This window comes from Propithecus coquereli, unplaced genomic scaffold (genome assembly GCF_000956105.1).
Source record: "Propithecus coquereli isolate 6110/MARCELLA unplaced genomic scaffold, Pcoq_1.0 Scaffold32, whole genome shotgun sequence".
NCBI classification, from domain to species: domain Eukaryota; kingdom Metazoa; phylum Chordata; class Mammalia; order Primates; family Indriidae; genus Propithecus; species Propithecus coquereli.
The window spans coordinates 6,575,682-6,594,990 of NW_012148841.1; the positions used below are offsets into that span (position 1 = coordinate 6,575,682).

A 19,309-nucleotide genomic window follows, 5' to 3' on the forward strand; every position below is an offset into this window, starting at 1 on the left:
GGATCTGTGGCATCCCCGGACAGGCCTGCCCATGGGTTTCCAGCGTGTCACTTCTGGAGGTAACTGTCCATGAGCCCTGACAAAGAGCTAAGGACCGGCTCCTTGAGAGAAGACCCTGGGAGTCCTACCAGAAGGATAGCTGTGCCGGCGGAGTGTTGCAGCTTAGGCAGGAGTTAGGTCCTAGTGTCTGCGTGAGGCGAAATCGTGTATAATCACAACTGCCCATGAACACCCTGCTCCTTAGAAAGGGCAGTGCACGTGGTCTGGGCCATAGCAGACTCTCCCCATGGCCAGTGTCTCCTCCAGGGTTGGAAAAGATCTTTGTTTCTCTGTTCAGACACCGCATGAAGCTGTGTCTAGGGCCACATTATTAGGAAAAAGGAGCATTTTTGTTGTTGTCCAGTGCACGTTGCTGAATTCAGATAAGGGTGATGTGACGCCAAAATAGATGCGTTTTTGTTTTGACTCTGAGACCTCTTGGCGCTTGAACGTGCTCAGAGCCGCGGGGAGGCTCCGGGACGGGAGTCTGGCACAGTCTCCCAAGCGTCTGTGTCCACCTGAACTCGGTTCTCGGTGCGACCCACTGTCGCAGAGAAGGGACACTGGGAGATGCCGCTCTGCTCATCGCTCGCTCACTGCTCGCGGTGGGGACAATTCCAGCGTTACCTTTGGAACCAGCGCTGGCAACATTCTCACTCGGGGTTAAATAAAGCGATGACTGTTACCCAAATTCTCCGCGGTTGACACAGCTCCGAGGAATGGAGTGGAGCAGCTCGTTACAGCAGGGACAAGCCAGCGATGAGTCAGAAGCCGGGTCACGTTACAGTGAGAGCCCTCCAGAAATCAGCTGCGGCCGGGATCAAAGCGGCAGCCTTCCCGTAGCTCACCGAGGAGGGATGTTCCCCTGCACCAGCCTTTCCAACCGCGTCTCAACAGAGGTGGTCGTTCTCTTTCAAGCAGCCATGTCTTCCAAGGGAATGCACTCGCTTACATGTGGGATCTGGCTTATTCACAACCGGCAGGCCAATTTTCCTTCCTTGCTGGCTTCCTCCCTCCTTTCTTCCAATACTCACTTTTTTTTTAAAAAGTGTATTGTGCACCTACTTTTTAGATCCTACACTCACCGTGGGCTAACTCGAGGAATCTAATGGTGAGCATGACAGGGCTTCTGGCTCCGTGTGACTCCTAGTCTGGGGTGTGTGTGAGAGAGAGGAAGGGAAGATGGATAAGTACGTAAGTATTTGCAATAGCCATCATGTATGCTAATATTGCTGAAGTAGCAGGTGCCAAGAGCACTTGAATTTGGGATGCAGTAGTCCTTCCTTTTGTGTGTCTATCTATTTATCTCAAACACTTCTGGGTGTCTACCAGAAGTCAGGAAATGTGCTCCCTGCTGGGACTCAGGGATGCCTAAGGCACAGTCCTAGCTCTCAGGCACTCATTGCCTGGTGTTCACAGGTAACTCTGCTGCATAAAAACTGGTGCTACAGGACAAAAGAATGCAGGGGGCCAAGGCGCCAGCTCACAATTTGGTCAGGTGGCAGCTGAGCTCGGCACAAATGCTGATAAACACTTAGGGCACTGCTGGCCGAAACAGAAGTCTATTGGTGACATAAAAATGAAGTCACCTGCACTTGGAAAAAGTCCCAGTGCATAACTGAAATAGTCTATTGTCAATCAGCTATCGTTGAGGTCAAGGACAGTCTTTAGGTGGCCAATCTAGCAACCTCTTCTCTATTCTCCTCTTACTGAACCTCCTGGCATTTGACATGACCTACGAAATGCTTTCTTCTCCCGGCTTCCATGTCATGATCTTCTGCTGCTATTGCTGCCAAAGCACTGGCCCTTCTCCTTCAACCTAACCCCAAATAAATGCTGACTCCTACCTTTCCCAATCTAATCCACGCTAATCTGTTAGCAAATTCTGTCGGCTACATTTCCAAAATGGATCTCAAGTTTATCCTTGTCTCTCCATCTCCACGGCTACCACCATGACCTGTTATTGCTAGCTATGCGATAGCCCCTACCGCGTCTCCCGGGCTCCCCTGCAGCCAGAGTGAGCTTCTGAAAACATAAACCAGATTACGTTTTTCCCTCACTCAACACCCTCTGGGGTCTTGCCACCACCCCAGAACAGAACACAACCTTCGGACTCTGGCCTGCAAGACTCTGCAGTTCTGGTCCCTGCCCACTTCTCTGAAGACCTCAAACATGTCTCATTTGTTTTTGTTCTTGCTGTGCTCTCTGCTGGGAAACTCTTGTGTCAACTGTTCATATGGCTTGATTGTGCATTTGTTTATATGATTTAACCTAGTAGAATGTAAGCCCCGAGAAAGCCAGGCCTTTACCTGTCTTGTTCACCACTGTACCTGAAGCATTAGAATAATGCCAGGCATATAGTAGGTGTTAAATAAATATTTTTCAAATAAATAAATTAATCAAAACCATGTGACTCTGAAGAATATAGTACAAGAGACTGAATTTTCAAGAAACAGGCTTTTTCAATTAAAAATGAATTCATTAATCCTAAGGTTCTAAAGATCCCATTAATCTATCTCTAAATTTGAGCTGAACCATTATATCTCTTATGTGCTATTGCAATATTTCTACTCAACTCACAGAACCATCTAGGAAAAAAGAGAATTCCATTGAATATGTAGGAAATTAATTATCTACTGTTCATGGATCTGCTCACTTGTTGGAGAAAAATAAGAAACTACAGGCAGAACTTATGGGAGAACGTACGTGGTACCCACTCCACTCCTTCTACAAGCTTTCTTCTTTTTACTTTCAGATAGTTAAAGGTGTATTTCAAATGCTGTGGTTAAGGCTCTAAACACATTCACTATTGTTGATTTATTCCTCCCTTGCCCCCCTCCCTCAAAATTGTGCCCAAGTTCTTCACCTATGCCAATAAGCAGGCCAGATCAGTGGTGTAGGTTAAAATGGTGAGAAAGAGAAATGAAGCTCACCTGCCACCAAGCACCTGCCATTTACTTTCTAGGATCTTTCAGGAGGTGAAAATGACCTTTCTGCATCAAAGTTTAGTTATGGTATTGCAGGGAGCTTGAGATGCAAAACATGCAACCAATATAGTGGTCAAGGCACTCTGGCGTCAGACATTAGACTCCTGATTCTGACATTTACATCAGCCTGATCTTGAACAAATTTCCTAAATTCTCCAAGTCTCCCTTGAGTGGGAGATAAGGATAATGCAACCATAGCTCCTTCGGGTGATGACAGGATTAAATAACACATAAAATGCTTAGCACACAGTAAGTGCTCAATAAGCGTGTTGACTTTTTTGCTATTGCTACTTTTATATTCCATTAGCAGAGTGAAGAGAAAAGCCAGGATTTGGGATCAGGTCAAACCGCTATGCTCTGGACCCAGCATTAACTCAAATTTGACCAATAGTAAGTTCAAAATATAAAAATTTTAAGTGGAGAAAACCATAGTTCTACTTAGTTCTCCCAGTGGTAATGCTTGGTTTAGGGATCATTATTTGTAATCAGTCCATCATTTCCATCCCTTGGGATTTCCTTGGGATCTGTTGTGTAACTACACTTTAGTAGGGATGAGGGAAGAATGAAATAAGAAGAAACAAGAGCAGACATTGTTTCTGATCATAAGGAGCCTAAAAGACATATCAATACCAGGAGATAATTCTGACTCTGGCATACATTGACCAAATTAAAGTAAAAAAAAATCCTACTAACAAGATAAAGTTTGCACAGATTCACATGTTCTTGCCAAGTCTTATTAATTAATGCTATCAGACTTGAAAAGAATACGTTTGATGAGACCAAGTTCCTTTAATTATTTTATACTTCTCTGGTGTAAAAAAAAAATCTAGTCTTATAAAAGATAACTCACAATAATAACAACAGAAATTTTATGTCAGCAAACAAATCCGACTTAATTGATAAAAAAAAAACACAAAACACCCCAAGCCTTGCACTATGGCAATCACCACTTTCAGAAAGGCAGTCCTGGCAGGATAATTAGCTGGTGAGGATACCCCTGAGATCTGCAAGCCCAGGGGCACTGACATTGGGAGGGACTAACTTTCTCTAGGGCTGAGAAGCACAAATGGCTTGTCTCTTCCCCAACCAGAGATCACCTGCAGATAGAGAAAATAAAACGAACAATCGCAGGAGACCTCATTAATTAGGCTTCCATGTGTAGGAATGCTGGGATATGCTACAATCGGTACCCGACCAGTGTTGGCGTCTGGATGTGCACAGAAGGATGAGATGCCAGCCAGGACACGCCATGCCTTGCTCCAGGAGTGAGTCTCCATCACTCATTTATTTTTCTGCTCAGTCTCTCTGCTTTAGCTCACAGTTCATTAAATTCTACAGCATCGCCATCAACATGCAAAACAGCTACTTGAAGGGCATTCAAAAATATAATCAGAAAAGGGAATAAAAAATCCTCTCTGAGAAAGAGAGAAAAAATGCAATCTTCTCTTGTCCATTGGATGACATCAAGTTTCTTTGGTTCTAAATCATTTTTTTTTTTAAGTAGCAGTGACATATAAGGATTAAATCTGTCTGATGGGTGGGGTGTAGAGAGAGCCATAAGCTCTCTGCTTAGAGGACCTGTGCCAAATGGGCTAACAAATTCTGTAGGATCTCTGTACATGAATCTATTATTTCTTTCGCCCTTTTTTTCTTTTTTAATTTTGAGGTGGAAAGGACTGCAACTTCCTGGACTTCTGTAAAAGAACTTGTTTCATGCTTTGCATATGGCTGAGTTGGGGAGATCATTTTGCTGACCAGCTCTGCGCAACCTTCTACATGTGGCTGTGATTCCACAGGAGTTATTTCTGGGCACAAACACATATTTTACTTTGCAAAAAAATTCAAATACAGAAAAGCACAGAACATAATATGACAAATGAGGCATGTTATATTTTACAGCAGTGGTTCTCAACTGGGGGTGATTTTGTTCCCTAGGGGATATTAGCAATGCCTGGAGACGTTTTTGGTTGTCAAGTCTTGGGGTGGGGTGGGGTGGGGTGGGGGCTGTTATTGGTATCTACAAGGTAGAGGCCAGGGAAGCTGGTCAACATCCTACAATAATATACAAGACAGGTCCCACAACAAAGAATTACATAGCCCAAAATGTCAATAGTGCCCCTGCTGAGAACCCCTGCTTTACATAGTTAGTTATGTAAATATATTAGAAGGATAGGAAAAAAATCACACCCCTTTCATTTAGACAAATCATACAATTTCATAAATGTTCAACCATGTTAAAACTACGGCTGGGCAAGGTGGCTGATGCCTGTAATTCCAGCACTCTGGAGGTAGGAGGATTGCTTGAGGCCAGGAGTTGAAGACCAGCCTGGACAGCATAGCAAGACCCCATCTCTAACAAAAAAAAAATTAGCCAAGCTTGGTGGTGCACACCTGTAGTTCTAGCTACTCAGGAGGCTGAGGTGGGAGGATCTCTTGAGCCCAGGAGTTTTAGGTTACGGTGAGCTATGATCACACCACTGTACTCCAGATTGGGCGACAGAGTGAGACCCTGTCTCTAAAAGAAAAACAACAACAACAACAAAAAAGACCCAAACTACAACTTGGATCTACCTATCATTTTTTCTTTAATTGTAGCATTCCAAATTGATTAAATATACACGATTACTAAGAAATAATAAAATTTTTTTTTTCATTAAAAGCACCTCACACCTCCTTGTTTTTGCTTTACATACATGCCTGTGCTCACACATAGAGAATACCCCTCCCTGCTGGCCCCAGTTTTCTTGTTGGAAGAAATGGTAACAGCACCGTCTCTGGGCTGAGATTAGGAACCACCACGGCACTGACATAAGAGGAAGAGTCACGAACGTCCCTCTCCGCTGTAATCACAAGTGAAAACTCTTCGGAAAAGATTTCATTATAAATCTCTGTAGTTTACCACCCTGCTAAATTAGATAGTATGACATTTATTTATTTCTTTATTTTCTTTTTTTAAAAATCTGTAACACTTCAAGACAAAGTTTTGCTTTTTTTAAAAGCAAACTTTATCTTACCACTTGCTTTCTAGATGCAAGTTCCTTTACTCATCACGACAACCTTATGAGATAAACTATTATCCCCACTTTAAGAATAAGGAAACAAAAGCAGGGAGGCAAAGTCACCTGCCCAGGGTCACACAGCTAATAAGGGGTAGAGCTGGAATCGGAACCCAAGCAGATGGATCCCAGAGAGTTGGGATCCACTAAGCTGTCACTTTATGTCAACATAGGAAGCCACAACTTGGGATAGCTACGAGGGACAGAGATGCCTGTGGGGTGGAATCGGGACTCCCAAAGGGAGCCTTTTGGTTTCTGCTTCCCCCTTTCTATAAACATCCCTAGATAACTTTATCAACTCACCTAAGAAACTTTGGAAACAAACTAATCCCTTAAAATCCTGGATCTCCTGGGCAGAGGTTGACAAAGCATCTAAAAGGCCCTTGGCACTCACTGACTTCCCAAGAAACAGACTCAGGGAGGCCGACACAGGTGGGCTGGCTCAGGACGTGCTCCCAGAGCTCCTCCATCTCCCTGCCGTGGAGAGGGCCTGCCGGACAGTGGCCGCACCATCTGGGACGCCAGCTTGGGGCACAACGTCAGGAGGGGAAGCACTGTGGCCAGTCCCGGGACGGGGCTTTACATCACCGTGTACGGTGCCACGGCAGAGGCTGGATGGGCCTCGGTGGGAAACCCAGAGAGATATTGGACTAACTGGAGCTTCACGGCATTTCCAAAAGAGCCAACCTTGGGGCCCAACGTGAATGTAAACCAATATTTGTAAAGCCAAATCCTCAGGACTCCCGGCAAATGTAATTATAGTCAGGCCGACATTTCTTGCCTCCGAGAGTGTGGGAAGCTGAGGCTGAATCACAGGCGAAAGTCCGCAGGCTGGCCGCGGAGTGCACGTCCTCCGAGACGGGGCAAGAAAGGAAGACAGGAGGCACTTGACTGAATTGGTTTTCCCATTTTTCATAAGAAACATTCAACTTAATAAAAAATAGCCACACTTTATTGACAGTAATAGCTATTCTTTATTTCTTTCCCATGTGCCAGGAAACTATACATACTTTGTCCCTCACAGGTAACTCTGCGAGGCAGGAACCGTCATCCTTATTTTACAGATGTGGAAAATGAGGCTCCGAAAGGTCACGTGATTAGCCCAAGGTCACACAGCTAGTCAGTTCGTCAGGATTCTAACCTGCATCGCTGTTTGACTTCCAAATTCACAATGTTTCCATTATGATATTCTGTTTTTCACACTGCTACTGCGGTATTGTGATATAATAAGAAATGTATATTTGGTCCTCATCCCCAGTTCCTGGCACAAAGCTCCTAAAATCCTTGTCATCTCCTGAGTGGTAAGGGTGATAGGAACATCTTTCAATATATTTGGTTTTAGACCCCAGTTTCCTGACACAAGAGCTTCTAGGGCCCTTGGAATCTCTGGAGGGAGTGTCTTTCTGTACGCTAACGAGATGACTGGTGGCTGGGGTCCCAGGTGGTTTCAGGTGGCGTGCTGGTTGCCAGAAAGACGAAGACATGATGAGAGGATTAGAACTCTCAGCCCCACTTGACTGGGGCTGGAGACTGAGTCAATCACCAACAGCCAGTGATTTATTTAATTAATCATGTGTACATAATGGAACCTCCAAAGAAACCCCTAAAGCAGTGGTCCCCAACCTTTTTGGCACCAGGGACTGGTTTATGGAAGACAGTTTTTCCATGGGCCAGGGGGATGGGGCGAGGGTGGGGTGGTGGTGTGGGGCTCAGGCAGTGATGTGTGGCCCATTCCTAATAGGCCACGGACCGGTACGAGGCCGTGGCCTAGGGGTTGAGGACTGAGCCCTAAAGGATGGAGTCTGGAGAGATTCCAGGCTGGTGAACCCAATGCTATGGGGACAGAAGCTACTGTGTTAGGACCTCACCCTGGGTAACTCTGGCAGTTCACGTGTATCCTTTATAATGTCCTTTATGATAAACCAGCAAATAAAGCAAAGTGTTCCCCTGAGTTCTGTGAGTCATTATAGCAAATTACCAAACCTGAGGAGGGGGTTGTGGAAACCCCTGATTTTTAGCCCAGTTGGACAAAAGTGTGGGTAACCCGGGGACCCATTATTTGTGATCAGCATCTGAAGCAGGGAGGGGGGGGCAGTTTTGCAGGACTGATCTTTAACCTGCAGGGTCTGCGCTAACTCTGAGTAGCGCTAACTCTGGGTAGCTAGCGTCAGAATTGAATTAAATTGAAGGACACCCAGTTGGTGCACGCAGAGAATTCCCTTGGTATGGAAAGCCCACACATTTGGTGTCAGAGGTGTTGGGTAAGAAACGGTTTTCCTTTAACCACCAATTTCTGAAGTCCCCACAACTGACTGCTTAAATACGCACACACACACACACACACACACACACACACACACACACACACACACGTTTTTTTCAATTTAACTTAAACGACCAGTACATCAAGATCTTGAATGCTGCCAGGCACCCATGATGAACTCGTTTTCTGAAAGCTGGGAACACAGGATTGAAAAGGTACATCTTTGGTTCTGAAAGGGTCCTAGAAGCTGAGTCAGACAACTGTGCAGCAGAAGGTGGATGTGGCAGAGGAGAACAGAGTTCTACGGTTATTAGGAAGGAAGAGTCCATCCAAAGGGCAGTGGGGAATACACCATGGAGAGAAGGGAGGAGGAAATGAACCCTACCTAAGCGTCATGCCAGTTATATTGTCCCAACAGCCCCATGAGCAGGCAGAGTACCCATTTAACAGACAAAGCAACTGAGGTGAAGAGAAAGATGAGGTGACCTGCCCAAGGTCACACAGTTAATCATGCAAATCGCTCTGTCCGACTCCAAAGCCCATGTTCTCTCCTCTACATCAACAAACTTCAAATCATGTTCTATGGAGCCCTGGTGGGTGGGGGTGGAGGAAAGTCAAGAGAAGGCCAGGTAGGTGGGGCTTGGCCCCATCAGAGTTTTAACCCCAACAGCTCTGCTTTCCATATATACTTATAGATTGGGGCTCTACATGAGATTCCATTTGAAAACAAGTCCTGCAGCTAACCAAACCAAGGTTGAACCCATGTATAATGATGTGCTCCCCAGCAAGTGAATGGGTTGAGCCTTGGATTGGGAAAGGTAGGAGGGCCATGCCATCTGTGTAGAGTGGCAGTGAGATGGGGCTAAGCGTTACTTCCCTCACTCTGGAGAGAAGCTGCCTGCCTTCACAGTCAGGCTGCACACCTGCCCAGCTTGGAGACCTGAGGCAAAGCACCGAACCTCCTGAGCCTTGGGTTCCTCAGCTCCAAAATGGGTAGAATATCAGCACCTACTTTGTAGGGCTGTTGAGAGAATTGCACGCTCAAAGGTACAGAAAGCAGGTGGCACAGTGCCAAGCACTTAGCACAATGGCATTCTTATTAACTTGTTGAACACAACAAGGCTAGTCATACAAGGTAAAACAGCAAAAAAGGGAATATTGTTATGGACTGAATATTTGTGTCCTCCATATCAAATTCATATGTTTAAATCCTAACCCTCAAAGGGAGGCTATTAGGAGATGGGGCCTTTGGAAGGTAATTAGGTCATGAGGGTGGAGCCCTTGTAAATGGTAGTAGTGACCTTACGAAAGGGACGCCAAAGAGTTCTCTTGCCCTCTTTCCACCGTGTGAGGACACAAGTCTGCAACCCAGAAGAGGGCCTCACCAGAACCCCACCATGCTGGCACCCTGATCTCAGACTTCCAGCCTCCAGAACTGTGAGGAATCAATTTCTGTTTATAAGCCACCAGTCTATGACATTCTGTTATAACAGCCTGAAGTTATATTGACTAAGACAATCATGAAACTGTAGGAAGAATTCTTAGGGAAACTAAAAAATTCTGCCCCTGAAGAGCTGCTATGGTTCTGAGCTCCACCTTGCATCCTCTCCTGGCCTTGATAAATACAGGTTTTGTATTACTGGGACACACATCTGAAAGACAAAGGAGGCTTCGGTGCCTCAATTTGTTGAGTTCCGGTTCCATCCCCATTGCTGCTATCAGCTGGTTCAGCAAGAAGCTTAATGAAGACCGGGCTTCAAGCGATGAGGTCAGTAACCCCAAGGTCCCAAACTAATTTACCACCACTGCTCTGAGCAGGTGGCCACAAAGGATCTCCCCTAAGCTGACACTTGGCTCTTGCACCAAAGCCCTGGGGCAGAGGGAGGCTGTGTATCAGCTGCGCCAAACCCTAGAGGATCCTCCGCTGGCTAGATGGGACCTTGCCCACGGGCAGAATTCTGCAGGGCACAGTGGGATCCCAGGATCCTTGCATCGGAGACTGCCAGTGAATTCAGTTCCCAGGGTAGGTTTTGATGGCTTACAACAGAATGCGATCCCCACGAGGGCCAGGATTTTTGCTTGTTTTGTAAACTGCGGTATCCCACAGAACAGAAGCACATCCCTGTGAATGAATGAATGATGTCTGCATTCAGGATGATCTAGCGCCCGCATTCTCTTAAAACACACAGGGCTTCCACGGCTGTTCGCTGAAGGACTGGCTGGGTGGGACCTTCTTGCCTCTGCTCTACTTTGGTTTCTCCACCTGTGGCCTCAGCTGGTGGCACCACCTCTGGGTCTCTGACCATTTCTCTTTGGAGAGGTTTGACCTTTTCTCTCTTCCAGGTGGAAGAGAGGGTCATTTGCTACAGAGCACTGAGCAAGAAGGTCGACTTGTGCCGAGCACATGACTTGCTCCTTTCATGCTCACTCTGCCAGAAACGAAAATGTTAGAGGTAAACATGTCCACAGAAGTCACCTCATCATGGTACAGACAAGGAAACTAAAGGCCTGAGACATCAAGGAAGTAGCCCAAGGATGCAAAGCTGGCTGCAGGGAGGGGCAGAAGCCTTGGCCTTGGGCCAGAGCTCCCTCTATAGCACTTTCTAGGGCCCTTTCTTGGCCTCGTGCCAGTCGGAAAGTCTTGAACTAATTCACAGAAATGCCCCTTAAGCCTGGATTCTCTTTCTATGTATTATAAACATAAAATATACCTACAGTATATACACAGATACAGATATATATATATGTGTAGATATGTATATGTTATATACATATACATATACATGTTCATAGGTGACATTAGTATATATAAACTATTCCATCATTCCCAACATATTTGTTAAAGAGCTTAGATAAGCTCAACTCCCTTTATTTCATGGCTATTTATTACAGAATAGTGATAACTGAAGGGGCGGGGGAAAGACAGAAATTCAGAGTGTGAGAAAGGGAACAGTGTCTCATGTGCAAAAGCACATTCAATATTACAATTGCTTTGATTTTTTTAAGGCACAATATTGAATGCACTTTGAAAATGTCATAAAGGAGGGTATTCAGATTTTATGTTCATCAAAAGGGCATATGGCTTAAATAAAAAGATAGGGAGACATTGCTCTGGACTTAACAGTGTATTACAACTTTGGAAATCGTCTGGTCCAATTCCCTATTAAAGATAAGGAAACTTCCACCCAGAAAGGTGAAGTGACTTCTTGTCTAAGGTCGAATAGCTGTTTATTCGTGAGCGGAGTGGCCATGTGGACTGTGTCTGCTATGTCCACGGCAGCTGCGTTAAATGGAGTCCACAGTTTGTTGTTGACCAATTAAAAAAATTTATTACACCAAGGATGTTAAGATACAGAGGGAAAGCAGTTCCCAGCCACACCTGGATTTTCTCTAACAAGGGAAATTCTTGGAAAAGGAGAAGTGGAACCTGACGCTTTACCTAGACACCATTTTCTTGGGGCAGCATCCCGATGGCCCACGCACTGGGCTGCCCTCGGATCCAGCCCTCTGTGCGTATTAACAAATCTGGGGAGAGCCCCTCCCGGCCCTCCTTCGCAGGGAGAAAACGCCAGGGTGCAGGAGTGACTGACTCCTCAAGCCGATGCTCTCCCTCCCCTTGGTCACCTGCAGAGGCCACTGCCAGGTTGGATGGATGGTTGCAGTCTAGTCCCATTTACACAGACAAATTTTGGGTTTTCTCTCATTTGTTCTGACAGGACGGAGCATTTCAGCAGGACTACAGCTCCTAAAATAGTTATCCTGTGAGCAGAGGCAGCAGCCCCAGGAAGAGTTTACCCACAGCCTTGGGCTAAGACAGACACAGGGCCAGACCCTACAGGGAGCCAAGGAGGAGGTGACCGTCCCGGAGTGACAGCTGCCAATGCGTCTGCCGGGGGCAGGAGTCCACTTACCGCAGTGCGACTGGAAAACCTGTGGCTTGACGACCTGATTACAGGCACTGCACACTACGAGATAGAAGTCGTCATGTGCTGGATAATGGCCAAATAAGTGCATATCTGTGGGGGAAATGAAAACAGTGGTTTTTGAAAAAGCAATTAAGTCTCAGAAGGTGTACAGTTTCCTCTTGGAATTCCTTCAAGGACAGTTTTTCAAACAAGACACGCAGAAAAGCAATAATCTTTACTAAAGGGAACGTGGCTTGTCATAACGCAGCTCCCCACCTCTCAGAGAAGCAATTGCCGCAGAGAATCCCTTCTCATTTCGCCCTCGGAAATGGACTGCTGCTCCCGCCCATGTGGTCCTCGGGGTTGAGGGGCCGCCTCAAGTCACAGGCTGTAAGAATCGCCCTGTCCTGAGACAGCCCAAGTGTTAGCTGGGACCTACTGAGGCCCTATTTATTTCAGGATTGACTCCCCCAAACTCATTTCTGTTTAAGCAGTCGTCCCTCAGATGAGTGAGGGCTGGGGACAGAAGGAGGAGTCATCTTGGCCTCAGCAGTCCGTGCGTGTCCCCTTCACCTGAGGGAGATACCCAGGCCAAAGGAACCCTCTGGACAAGCGGCTTGCCTGCTACTGTCACTACCCGTGAGGTAAATACCTACTGAGCGCCTACGTGTGCCAGGCACTGTGCTAGGTGCCGGGGAAAACTGGGGAACAACAGTGAGTTAGTTCCTTGCTCTCCTGGAGCTCACGGTAGCAGAAGAGAGACACATTAATCACACTAGTCATCACTGGGGGTGACTGCGGGAGGTGCTAAGAAGGAGATGTACGGGGTCCCCTGAGTGTGTGTGACAGGTGGACCTAACCTGGTCTGCAGCGGTGGAGAATGCCTCCCTGAGGAGGGGCATGTCATCTGAGAAACCCCGGATGAGTAAGGCATAGAGAAACACAGGGCGGGTGGGGAAGGAGGAAAGTTCCAAGTTTAAGCAAGGAAGCAGTTTGGTGCATAGGAGGAGCTCTGGGCCCCTTGGTGGGAACAGAAGAATAGGGGGGCGGTGGGGGTGAGGCTGGGGAGGGCCCAGAGCTGTGAGCCTTGCAGACCAAGGGAAGCATTTTGAACCTGATTTTGAGAACGACAGGAAGCTACCTACCGAGATTTTAAGCAAAGAAGTGACATGATCAGATACGTTAACATATTGTTAAAAGATCAGTTATGTGGTATATACCTAAGAGACATGAACACGTATGTCCACACAAAAACCTATACGTGGACGTTCATAGCAGCATTATTCAGAAAGCCAAAAAGTGGGAACAACCCCAACGCCCACCCACCGAGGAGTAGATAAACAAAACGTGTCAGATCTCCACAATGGGCACCGTTCATCCACCGAGAGGAGCGAAGCAGCGATCCGGCACAGCGTGGATGAACCTGGAAAACGTTCTGCTAAGTGAAAGGAGCCAGACACAAAGGCCACGTGCTGTGTGACGGCTCATACGAAATGTCCAGAAGGGCGAATCCACAGAGACAGAAAGTAGGTAAGTGCTCGCCTCGGGCTGGGGGCCGGGAGGGATTGCAGGGTGACTGCTAAAGCGTGCAGGGCTTCTTTCTGGGTCAATGAAAGTGTTCTAAGACTGATAGGGATGATGGTTGCACAAGTCTGGGAATATATTAAAAACCACTGAATTGTGCACTTTAAGTGGGTGCATTATATGGTATAGGAATTATATCTCAATAAAGCTGTCAATAAAAAAAGATCAGTTATGAGGAAACTCAGGGCCACATCTCCTTGTGCGCCACTGGGTGGAGGCGGCGCACACCTGGCAGGCACCCCCGCCCTGCGCCCCTACCCTGCCTCTTCTCAGCTGCCCGGCTCGAGGTGGGTCACTAGGCTCTGAGAGCAGAGGAGCCGCAGCCACCGACAGGGTTGATGGAGGAATTAAATTTCCTCTGACTGAGAACCCCCCAAGCCTTCATTTGCTGGACTTGACCTGTGTCCTTAATGAAGCGCACCCAAACACGATGGTTCCCCCGACTGCAATCCTGGGCCAGAGGGGGAATTGATCTCCTCATCGTGTGAGAAGGGCTCCCTTATGGCCCAGCAAATGCTTCAGGGCAGGCCCCACCCGCTCCGCGCTCCCTTCTCAGAGCAGCCCTGAGGGACGTGGAATGGGCACGTTTGTCACGGCACAGGGCGGAGACCCCCCACTCGCCCTGGAGAAGGGCTGTGACCGGAAGAGTGGGACTCCCACAGCGGTGCCTGAAGACGCAGCTTGCCCCACAGTGGGTGACCAGCAGGGACTGGGGACGCAGGCCCGACTGGGTCTCTAGCAGATGTGGCCGGCTATTGACCCTCTCGAGGACTCGTCCCTCTCCACTTGCACATGCTGTCTGCTGGGAGTGACTGGAGGGAACATCGCCAGTCAGCGCCAGGTAGGCGGGAGACAAGGGTGCAGGATGCGGAGGCCCGTGCCAGGCCCAGCCAATGTGCGGCCTGAGCCCAGGAAGGCCCCGTGGGGAGCTGGGACCCTCAGTTCAGCACCTCAGAGCAGGGCAGCTGCTGCTCAGGCCTTAGCTGCTGACACCGCCCTGGCCTTCCTTTTTATTGACAGGTTGCTTATTTTTATAACATATATTCAGTTTTTAAATAACAAAAGGGACCCATGTTCTCTGAAGATACATTTGAAAAATACAGAAAAGCCAGGTGAAATTTAAAATAAAAAAAAAAATCACCAGCAACCTTTATTAACACTTTGCATCTCAATTAGATTTAAAGTCATGTTTTATATCCAGAAATACAACAAACTAGGAGCAGACAAGTGCTAAGCCTTATTTATTTATTCAATAAGCATTTATTGAGCTGCCTGACATCCTTTCTGCAACAGGTCAAGCCGTGAAGGAATAAAAGATAATCATGAATTTAAAATTTTTCAAAAACCCCTCGAAACCAGGCATTCACAAACATTTCTTGAGTACCTACTCTTGCACCAGAAACTTCCAAGTGCTGGGAGGCTGAGACCAGACACAGGAGGGTGTGGGGAATGTGTCTCTACACCTTTGTCGCACATGCTGGATGGCCTCTCTGGCCTGTGAGGCCACCACTGATGCCCCAGAGACATGTAGAGCCACCCTGTCTCCCCAACCTCCACATACACACACCTGTTATGTCCCTGAGTCGAAGGTAAAGGTTAGGCTAGTCAGAGACTAGGGCCACCAGGGGGTGTGTTTCCTGCAAGGCCTTTTACTGGCTGGGATTTTTCTTAGTTTCCCTCTAGGGCAGTTTCAACCTAATACATGTCTGCTCAGTGCATGTCTCCCACGGAAAGTGAGAGGACATGCTTGTCTGCTTGATTATTCCTTAGTGAGCCGAACTTAGGATCTCTTTTGTCAGGTCCCAGGTTCTGAGAGCCTGCAGATGGGGAGCAACAGTAAGGGCACCTGGCTCCCAGGAAGACCCCCTCTTCACATGGTGAGGTGTTGACAGTGTGCTGTTTGATTAGAGCAGTACAGCCCGGGATGAAGGAGGGAGGGAAGACAGGGAGAGATGAAAACTAATGCCAGGCATAATGCTAGGTGCTCTATTCATTTATTCTCTGTCTCTCTCTCTATTTTAATTTATTCCCTAAGTAAAACATTCAGTGCACAGTTAAAAATAAACACAGCAGTGTGCCGAAGTGGGCTCGTACTGGCTCGTGAGAGTCAATTGTGCATATCTCTTCTCAACTCCATGTTGAGTGTCACGGCAGTACCTTGAAATTAGCCATGGTGGGAGTATTTACACCATGGAAATGGGCAAACACTACACAAAAGGGTTTTTCTTTTCTTTCGGAGAGCTGGTTGTTAAACATTTACTGGTGCACCACTGAATAAAGATGGGCAAAAAAGTGACAAGCGAATCCACCTGTAATGCTACCAGCTAGTGATAACCACTGTTGACATACTAATATATATCCTTTTAGACTTTGTGATATGATAACATTATCTTAATTAATCTCCATAATTAACCTACGAAGTTGTCAACATCTCTACTTTCCAGGCAAGGGGATGAAAGTAAAGACGTTTGTTTGAGATTCCATGGCAGTGATTTGTAAAAAGTAGGATGAGATTCCAGGACACTCTGACTCTGAAGCCAGTTCTTTTTCCTCAGCAAAATGCTGCTTACATAGAGCAAGATCCCATTTCACAGATGAAAATACCAGTTTGGAAGGGTTTTCTGGACAACTAACGGGCTGCCCAGGGCTGTCCTAAAGCTCCAAGGGAGGTGTTGGCATGACCACAGACTGGGGTCAGAGGGCGGGTTTGGAGGACAGCGCTCACTAGCCGGGCGACCTCGAGGCAGGTGCTGAACCTTTCCCAGTGTGCGTTTCCTCATCTATGAAACGGGGCTGATAGTTACTGCCTCATGGGGTTGCTGTGATGGCTCCTAAAAGCTGCCCATCCTTATATCTTCTTCCAGGAGGGATTCAGGAGAGAGTGTGGAGAAAGCTTAATCAAAGTCACCTCCCTCAGTTTTGAAAACTAACTAGTTCTGTCCATGGGGAGTCCTTGCTGCAGGCGACACAGTCTTTGACTCTTCCTCACGACCACTCGCGGCAGACCTCTCGGGAAGGCTGATCCCTCAGACCTGCAGAACTTCGTGTGTGCACATGTGCACACGTGTGCAATGTGTGGACAGAGGAGGGCTCTCTAGGCTGTGGCTGGATGCTGAGAAAACATGTGCCTGAAGAGGATGGGACTTAGCCCAGTCTCAAACACAATGTGCGCCCACCCACAGAGAGATGAAACCAAACGTGTCTGTTTTGCCCTGTTTACTCTGCAAACGGATCAACTGTAGATCAGAGAGAGTGCTAGCATCACCACTGCATTATCACGGTGACCTCAGTCATCCTCTCGGCCTGATCACAGGCAGGGAGGGGACAAACTCCATTAGCTCCATTTTGCAGATAGGGGAAACAGAGGTACATTTGCTTCTGGGTCAGTATTTTGTAGTTTTTTACCCCAATCCACTATAGACATATATCTATCTATATTCATCCATCCACCCACCACTCATCCATCCATCCATCCATCCATCCATCATCTATCATTGAAACATGTGGGCTACACTTGGATATTTTCTAGTCAGTTCTACTCATGTCTTTTTGTTTTACTCTATTCTATTTCATTAAAAACGTGCTCACTGAGATCCCTAAATTAATTTCAGTGCCCTTTAATGGGTCACAACTCCAAGTTTGAAAAACACTCTTCAAGGCAATCTGGTTAGTCAGAGTCTAAGCAGAACCTCAGAGTTAATTTGGGATTTATAGAGGTCTGAGCTGGTCTTCAGTGGTTATCTGAGAGCCTAAAGCCATGAACTGAATCATTAGTGTCAATTATATGCCACAGCAAGCTTGTACCAGCCCACAGAGCTGACTGTGTACATCTCTTCCTAACCGAGCATTCGGCAATGGCATGTTGCTAGCTTGAATTGGCCACGGTGGGAGTATCTGCCCCACAGAAATCAGCATCCACTACAAACCAGGACTTCCTCCCTCGGAGAGCTGGTTGTTAAAGCACTTAACCAGCACACCACTGACTAGTGCCCACTCTGGCACCATTCTTCCCTGGCTCTATTTCCCCAGCTATAAAACGGAGACAATTATATTCATCATCTACCACACTGGGATGCAGACAGGCTTTTGTGAACTTGGGAGTAAATCATCATATTAATATAAAATTACAGTTACGGCATCAATTATTAACCCAAGAACTTATGTATAACTGAGCCAGGTAAACGCATTGATCACTTCCTGTATGAAATGAGGACAGAGAGGCTGTAAGTAGTCATGGGTAGAAAGGGGGGGACATAATCAAGTTACTGGAGCTCTTTCCAACGTCTGTCGACTTAATGCTTACTTATTAAGGGTAATTCAGGAGATTATTCACAGATCAGGCTCATAGCATTAAACCAATGCTGCTTATAAATTTATCACACAGAGGCTATTCTCAGTGCTTCTGTTTAGAGCAAACAGTCCTCCACTTCCCTTATTTAATTTCTGGTACAATTCCCATTCATGGCGGAGCCAATCACATTCACGTTATCTGGCACACTCGCCCGCTTCCTGATAGCACTGAGGTTCCCCCAGTCCTCTGCCTGGCTCGCCCTCCCTCTGAGCCCTCCCCATCCCCCCCTGCCCCCCAGATGGCAGAGGAGGGAGGGAGAGAGTAGAGCAGTTGTGATGTAAGGAGACCCAAAGATTGGGACAATATAATGGTTTCTAGGAAAGTAAACCAATAATTTTGATTTCCCAGTGTAGTTGGTAAACTGCTTCTAAAGTCAATATTGAGAAAGAAACCAGAAGAATGAGAGTAGCATTTTATTTAAGATAAACAGCTTCCTAGGGAGAACGCTTTTGACAAGCAAAGCTGTGTTTATAAACTTTAGCTTATATCTGATATTCACTTTTTGAAAATGGTTACAGTTAAGGAAAAGGCAGGGTGACATTTCCAATTCATTATTTGTACAGGGCTTGTTTCTAAGATGAGAAGACAGCTGGTTTTGTGGATTCAGGATCAAACTAGATGTTGTGTGCCTTTGAATTTGGCCCTGGGTACCTTGCAAGGCTCAAGACTTCCACATTATGAAGCAACAACTGGTGAGAGCTCCGATGATGAAAAACTTAAGGAAAAGTAAGTGAGGGTTGATTCCTTCCTTTTGCAAGCAGGAATTCCGAGTGAAGCAGAGGACGCAGAGACGCTGCAAGAAGCAGACTCTGCTTTGAAGGCCTATTGGCCATCAGTACTATCCATGCTCGCTATAGAGAATTCGCAGTGGGAATCCTGCTGGGAAAAAGAAGACAGCAAAATAGACAACCTTGAATTTCAGTTTTTTGGAAAAAAAGAATAATGCCCCAGAAAATGACCTTCGATTTCCCCAAAAGTCTTTTTTACGGCTGTGAAACTTTAGTTGCTATAGGAATTGCAAAAATGTCAAGGTGGCACATGCTATATAATAATATAGCATATTAAAAATACAATTTTATAATTATGCTTTTCTTTTCAACGTACTCTAAAAAAATATTGTAATA

The 19,309-nt window shown here is 46.5% G+C and overlaps 1 protein-coding gene across 2 annotated transcripts in view; it reads right to left on the minus strand.

Annotated features, from left to right (window-relative positions):
• ATXN7L1 (ataxin 7-like 1) overlaps window positions 1–19,309 on the minus strand; it is a 233,765-nt gene that overhangs the window by 140,718 nt on the left and 73,738 nt on the right. For both annotated transcript variants that reach the window (XM_012650369.1, XM_012650372.1), the window contains exon 3: window positions 12,257–12,361. In XM_012650369.1, coding sequence (XP_012505823.1) covers window positions 12,257–12,361 — 105 coding nt within the window. The remainder of the gene's footprint in view (window positions 1–12,256; window positions 12,362–19,309) is intronic.